At 47.3% G+C, this 7,500-nt stretch overlaps 1 protein-coding gene across 3 annotated transcripts in view; it reads right to left on the minus strand.

Moving 5' to 3' along the window:
• Positions 1-70: 70 nt before the first annotated feature.
• LOC121558032 (glutamine amidotransferase-like class 1 domain-containing protein 3A, mitochondrial) overlaps positions 71-7,500 on the minus strand; it is a 10,348-nt gene continuing 2,918 nt past the window's right edge. The window contains exons 1-4 of one of the 3 annotated variants that reach the window (XM_045212467.1): positions 4,546-4,554; positions 1,707-1,878; positions 1,214-1,415; positions 71-549 (exon numbers count right to left, since the gene is read on the minus strand). In XM_045212467.1, the coding sequence (XP_045068402.1) occupies positions 357-549; positions 1,214-1,415; positions 1,707-1,872 (561 nt within the window). In that variant the 5' untranslated portion in view covers positions 1,873-1,878; positions 4,546-4,554 and the 3' untranslated portion in view covers positions 71-356. Of the gene's footprint in view, positions 550-1,213; positions 1,416-1,706; positions 1,879-2,263; positions 2,269-4,545; positions 4,555-7,500 lie in introns of those variants that run through there. The other 2 variants (XM_045212466.1, XM_041871508.2) reach the window with 2 other exon arrangements.

Consider the following 7,500-nt stretch of genomic DNA (forward strand, 5'->3'; position numbering starts at 1 on the left):
TCCATATGACCATAATATACCACAACAAAACACAGTGGTCAGCTGAAAAAAACGAACATTCATTCCAGAGTTTGGTTAGACTTTTATTACAATTTTGATAATGGCACAAGTCATCCCACAGTCAGAGAGATCAATGATACAACAGAAACACAATCTGTGTCCAGTACACTCAGATCAGGACGGTCTCCAGGTAAACAAACAACAACAAACACAAACAACAACAAACATGATTGTAAGGGTGATTCCCAAATGGTTCCCTGTGCCCTACTTTGCACAAAGGCTCATTAGCACTATCAAGGGAATAGGGTTCCTTTTGGGAAGCACAGTTCATCAGTATTCTGAATCCCAGACGTCTCCTAGGCCAGTTTGAGCAGCTCTGTAACCATGACGCCCACCCCATCAAACACCTCATGTATGGGAGCGTTACACATGAAGGCGGAGGAGGTGACCAGCTTGTTCTTCACATCGATGTGGACCTCCCCCACTTTCTTATTCACATGTTTACAGCCCATCTCCGTCATGGCAGTTGCTGTCTGGGCATTGGGCCATCTAGTGGCAGGAGAGAGAAGAGCAGCAGGTTAAAAACAAACAGAGACATATCAGCACACACTCTCTCTCTCTCTCTCTCTCTCTCTCTCTCTCTCTCTCTCTCTCTCTCTCTCTCTCTCTCTCTCTCTCTCTCTCTCTCTCTCTCTCTCTCTCTCTCTCTCTCTCTCTCTCTCTGTCTCTCTCTCTCTCTCTCTGCTCTCTCTCTCTCTCTGCTCTCTCTTGTCTCTCTGCTCTCTCTCTCTCTCTCTCTCTCTCTCTCTCTCTCTCTGTCTCTCTCTCTCTCTCTTTCTCTCTCACACACACTCTCTCTCTCTCTCTCTCTCTCTCACACACACACACACACTCTCTCTCTCTCTCTCTCTCTCTCTCTCTCTTTCTCTCTCTCTATCTCTCTGTCTCTGTCTCTCTCTCTCTCTCTCTCTCTCTCTCTCTCTCTCTCTCTCTCTCTCTGTCTCTCTATCTCTCTCATACACACACACACACTCTCTCTCTCTCTCTCACACACAAACACACACACACAGACACACAGACACACACACACACACACACACACACACACACACACACACACACACACAGACACACAGACACACACACAGACACACCCTCTCTCACAAACACACACTTTGCCCTGTTCACCCACACCTGTGACACTGTAACCCACCTCTTACACTCCTTGTCCTGTCCCACGGTGATCTCACACCCCGGCAGGACCTTAGCAGCCAGGACAGGGGAGATGCAGCACATAGCCAGGGGCTTCCCTGCAGCATGGAACCCCTTAATCAGCTTCTCTACCTGGGGTTGAACCGTGTACTCCTTCCCCTTCACCGCCCAGTCAGACAGGTTTTTAGCCACGCCAAAACCACCTGCAAGACACAACACCGTTCAGTTGAGAGGAGCACTGTGGAGACGTGCTTCAGGGGGGAGGAAGTAGTGGTTGTGTGATGTTTAGGGTGTGATAGAAATGAAGTCATAGTGAAAGAGTGATGATAGTAACAGAGATATAGCATAAAGGAGTGAAGATATAGTAACAGAGATATATAATAAAGTATCATATTAATGAAAGATAAAGACAAGGAGAGTGTTAGCTATGTACAAGGTCAGTACCAGTTTCATATTATCAATGTGCTGGTGCTAGATGAAGGAGTTATGCTCACCTGGGATAACGAGGGCGTCGAAGGCGGTGACCTCTAGCTTGTCGAGGTCAGACACATCGCCGCGGGCGATACGAGCACTCTCCTCCAGGACGTTGCGTTTCTCCGCCGTGGGTTTCCCCTCACAGTGGTTCACCACATGCATTTGGTCCATGTTGGGGGCAAACATCTGGACCTGGGGTAGGGAAGGGAAGGAGAGGAGAGGAGGAGAGGGGAGGAGGGGGGAGGAGGGAGGAGGGGAGGAGGGGAGAGGAGAAGAGTAGGGGAGGAGGGGAGAAGAGGAGAGGAGGGGAGGAGGGAGGAGGGGAGAGGAGAAGAGTAGGGGAGGAGGGGAGAGGAGGAGAGGAGAGGAGAGGAGAGGAGAGGAGAGGAGAGGAGAGGAGAGGAGAGGAGAGGAGAGGAGAGGAGAGGAGAGGAGAGGAGGACGGTCAGACATTCTTTACAGTGTGAAGAGTCATTATCTTAATGTAGACTAACCCTACCTTAGCTCCAGTCCTAACCCTAATGTAGACTAACCCTACCTTAGCTCCAGTCCTAACCCTAATGTAGACTAACCCTACCTTAGCTCCAGTCCTAACCCTAATGTAGACTAACCCTACCTTAGCTCCAGTCCTAACCCTAACCCTAATGTAGACTAACCGTACCTTAGCTCCAGTCCTAACCCTAATGTAGACTAACCCTACCTTAGCTCCAGTCCTAACCCTAATGTAGACTAACACTACCTTAGCTCCAGTCCTAACCCTAACCCTAATGCAGACTAACCCTACCTTAGCTCCAGTCCTAACCCTAATGTAGACTAACCCTACCTTAGCTCCAGTCCTAACCCTAATGTAGACTAACACTACCTTAGCTCCAGTCCTAACCCTAATGTAGACTAACCCTAACTTAGCTCCAGTCCTAACCCTAACCCTAATGTAGACTAACCCTACCTTAGCTCCAGTCCTAGCCCTAATGTAGACTAACCCTACCTTAGCTCCAGCCCTAACCCTAATGTAGACTAACCCTACCTTAGCTCCAGTCCTAACCCTAATGTAGACTAACCCTACCTTAGCTCCATCCCTAACACTATGGTAGACTAACCCTACCTTAGCTCCAGTCCTAACCCTAATGTAGACTAACCCTACCTTAGCTCCAGTCCTAACCCTAATGTAGACTAACCCTACCTTAGCTCCAGTCCTAACCCTAACCCTAATGTAGACTAACCCTACCTTAGCTCCAGTCCTAACCTAACCCTAATGTAGACTAACCCTACCTTAGCTCCAGTCCTAACCCTAATGTAGACTAACCCTACCTTAGCTCCAGTCCTAACCCTAACCCTAATGTAGACTAACCCTACCTTAGCTCCAGTCCTAACTCTAATGTAGACTAACCCTACCTTAGCTCCAGTCCTAACCCTAATGTAGACTAACCCTACCTTAGCTCCAGCCCTAACCCTAATGTAGACTAACCCTACCTTAGCTCCAGTCCTAACCCTAATGTAGACTAACCCTACCTTAGCTCCAGTCCTAACCCTAATGTAGACTAACCCTACCTTAGCTCCAGTCCTAACCCTAATGTAGACTAACCCCACCTTAGCTCCAGTACTAACCCTAATGTAGACTAACCCTACCTTAGCTCTAGTCCTAACCCTAATGTAGTCTAACCCTACCGTAGCTCCAGTCCTAACCCTAATGTAGACTAACCCTACCTTAGCTCCAGTCCTAACCCTAATGTAGACTAACCCTACCTTAGCTCCAGTCCTAACCCTAATGTAGACTAACCCTACCTTAGATCCTACCCTAACCCTAATGTAGACTAACCCTACCTTAGCTCCAGTCCTAACCCTAATGTAGACTAACCCTACCTTAGCTCCAGTCCTAACCCTAATGTAGACTAACCGTACCTTAGCTCCAGTCCTAACCCTAATGTAGACTAACCTTACCTTAGCTCCAGTCCTAACCCTAATGTAGACTAACCCTACCTTAGCTCCAGTCCTAACCCTAATGTAGACTAACCCTACCTTAGCTCCAGTCCTAACCCTAATGTAGATTAACCTTACCTTAGCTCCAGTCCTAACCCTAATGTAGACTAACCCTACCTTAGCTCCAGTCCTAACCCTAATGTAGACTAACCCTACCTTAGCTCCAGTCCTAACCCTAATGTATACTAACCCTACCTTAGCTCCAGTCCTAACCCTAATGTAGACTAACCCTACCTTAGCTCCAGTCCTAACCCTAATGTAGACTAACCCTACCTTAGCTCCAGCCCTAACCCTAATGTAGACTAACCCTACCTTAGCTCCAGTCCTAACCCTAACCCTAATGTAGACTAACCCCACCTTAGGTCCTGTCCTAACCCTAATGTAGACTAACCCTACCTTAGCTCCAGCCCTAACCCTAACCCTAATGTAGACTAACCCTACCTTAGCTCCAGTCCTAACCCTAATGTAGACTAACCCTACCTTAGCTCCAGTCCTAACCCTAATGTAGACTAACCCTACCTTAGCTCCAGTCCTAACCCTAAACCTAATGTAGACTAACCCTACCTTAGCTCCAGTCCTAACCCTAATGTAGACTAACCCTACCTTAGCTCCAGTCCTAACCCTAATGTAGACTAACCCTACCTTGGCTCCAGTCCTAACCCTAATGTAGACTAACCCTACCTTAGCTCCAGTCCTAACCCTAACCCTAATGTAGACTAACCCTACCTTAGCTCCAGTCCTAACCCTAATGTAGTCTAACCCTACCTTAGCTCCAGTCCTAACCCTAAAGTAGACCAACCCTACCTTAGCTCCAACCCTAACCCTAATGTAGACTAACCCTACCTTAGCTCCAGTCCTAACCCTAATGTAGACTAACCCTACCTTAGCTCCAGCCCTAACCCTAATGTAGACTAACCCTACCTTAGCTCCAGTCCTAACCCTAATGTAGACTAACCCTACCTTAGCTCCAGTCCTAACCCTAATATAGACTAACCCTACCTTAGCTCCAGTCCTAACCCTAATGTATACTAACCCTACCTTAGCTCCAGCCCTAACCCTAATGTAGACTAACCCTACCTTAGCTCCAGTCCTAACCCTAATGTAGACTAACCCTACCTTAGCTCCAGTCCTAACCCTAATATAGACTAACCCTACCTTAGCTCCAGTCCTAACCCTAATGTAGACTAACCCTACCTTAGCTCCAGTCCTAACCCTAATGTAGACTAACCCTACCTTAGCTCCAGTCCTAACCCTAACCCTAATGTAGACTAACCCTACCTTAGCTCCAGTCCTAACCCTAATGTAGACTAACCCTACCTTAGCTCCAGTCCTAACCCTAACCCTAATGTAGACTAACCCTACCTTAGCTCCAGTCCTAACCCCTAATGTAGACTAACCCTACCTTAGCTCCAGTCCTAACCCTAACCCTAATGTAGACTAACCCCACCTTAGCTCCAGTCCTAACCCTAATGTAGACTAACCCTACCTTAGCTCCAGTCCTAACCCTAATGTAGACTAACCCTACCTTAGCTCCAGTCCTAACCCTAATGTAGACTAACCCTACCTTAGCTCCAGTCCTAACCCTAATGTAGACTAACCCTACCTTAGCTCCAGCCCTAACCCTAATGTAGACTAACCCTACCTTAGCTCCAGTCCTAACCCTAACCCTAATGCAGACTAACCCTACCTTAGCTCCAGTCCTAACCCTAATGTAGACTAACCCTACCTTAGCTCCAGTCCTAACCCTAATGTAGACTAACCCTACCTTAGCTCCAGTCCTAACCCTAATGTAGACTAACCCTACCTTAGCTCCAGCCCTAACCCTAATGTAGACTAACCCTACCTTAGCTCCAGTCCTAACCCTAATGTAGACTAACCCTACCTTAGCTCCAGTCCTAACCCTAATGTAGACTAACCCTACCTTAGCTCCAGTCCTAACCCTAATGTAGACTAACCCTACCTTAGCTCCAGTCCTAACCCTAATGTAGACTAATCCTACCTTAGCTCCAGTCCTAACCCTAATGTAGACTAACCCTACCTTAGCTCCAGCCCTAACCCTAATGTAGACTAACCCTACCTTAGCTCCAGTCCTAACCCTAACCCTAATGTAGACTAACCCTACCTTAGCTCCAGCCCTAACCCTAATGTAGACTAACCCTACCTTAGCTCCAGTCCTAACCCTAATGTAGACTAACCCTACCTTAGCTCCAGTCCTAACCCTAATGTAGACTAACCCTACCTTAGCTCCAGTCCTAACCCTAATGTAGACTAATCCTACCTTAGCTCCAGTCCTAACCCTAATGTAGACTAACCCTACCTTAGCTCCAGTCCTAACCCTAATGTAGACTAACCCTACCTTAGCTCCAGTCCTAACCCTAATGTAGACTAACCCTACCTTAGCTCCAGTCCTAACCCTAATGTAGACTAACCCTACCTTAGCTCCAGTCCTAACCCTAACCCTAATGTAGACTAACCCTACCTTAGCTCCAGTCCTAACCCTAATGTAGACTAACCCTACCTTAGCTCCAGTCCTAACCCTAACCCTAATGTAGACTAACCCTACCTTAGCTCCAGTCCTAACCCTAATGTAGACTAACCCTACCTTAGCTCCAGTCCTAACCCTAATATAGACTAACCCTACCTTAGCTCCAGTCCTAACCCTAATGTAGACTAACCCTACCTTAGCTCCAGTCCTAACCTTAATGTAGACTAACCCTACCTTAGCTCCAACCCTAACCCTAATGTAGACTAACCCTACCTTAGCTCCAGTCCTAACCCTAATGTAGACTAACCCTACCTTAGCTCCAGTCCTAACCCTAATATAGACTAACCCTACCTTAGCTCCAGTCCTAACCCTAATGTAGACTAACCCTACCTTAGCTCCAGTCCTAACCCTAATGTAGACTAACCCTACCTTAGCTCCAGTCCTAACCCTAATATAGACTAACCCTACCTTAGCTCCAGTCCTAACCCTAATATAGACTAACCCTACCTTAGCTCCAGTCCTAACCCTAATGTAGACTAACCCTACCTTAGCTCCAGTCCTAACCCTAATATAGACTAACCCTACCTTAGCTCCAGTCCTAACCCTAATGTAGACTAACCCTACCTTAGCTCCAGTCCTAACCCTAATGTAGACTAACCCTACCTTAGCTCCTAACCCTAATGTAGACTAACCCTACCTTAGCTCCAGTCCTAACCCTAATGTAGACTAACCCTACCTTAGCTCCAGTCCTAACCCTAATGTAGACTAACCCTACCTTAGCTCCAGTCCTAACCCTAATGTAGACTAACCCTACCTTAGCTCCAGCCCTAACCCTAATGTAGACTAACCCTACCTTAGCTCCAGTCCTAACCCTAACCCTAATGCAGACTAACCCTACCTTAGCTCCAGTCCTAACCCTAATGTAGACTAACCCTACCTTAGCTCCAGTCCTAACCCTAATGTAGACTAACCCTACCTTAGCTCCAGTCCTAACCCTAATGTAGACTAACCCTACCTTAGCTCCAGCCCTAACCCTAATGTAGACTAACCCTACCTTAGCTCCAGTCCTAACCCTAATGTAGACTAACCCTACCTTAGCTCCAGTCCTAACCCTAATGTAGACTAACCCTACCTTAGCTCCAGTCCTAACCCTAATGTAGACTAACCCTACCTTAGCTCCAGTCCTAACCCTAATGTAGACTAATCCTACCTTAGCTCCAGTCCTAACCCTAATGTAGACTAACCCTACCTTAGCTCCAGCCCTAACCCTAATGTAGACTAACCCTACCTTAGCTCCAGTCCTAACCTAACCCTAATGTAGACTAACCCTACCTTAGCTCCAGCCCTAACCC

Source organism: Coregonus clupeaformis, unplaced genomic scaffold (genome assembly GCF_020615455.1).
Source record: "Coregonus clupeaformis isolate EN_2021a unplaced genomic scaffold, ASM2061545v1 scaf0015, whole genome shotgun sequence".
Classification (NCBI taxonomy): Eukaryota; Metazoa; Chordata; class Actinopteri; order Salmoniformes; family Salmonidae; genus Coregonus; species Coregonus clupeaformis.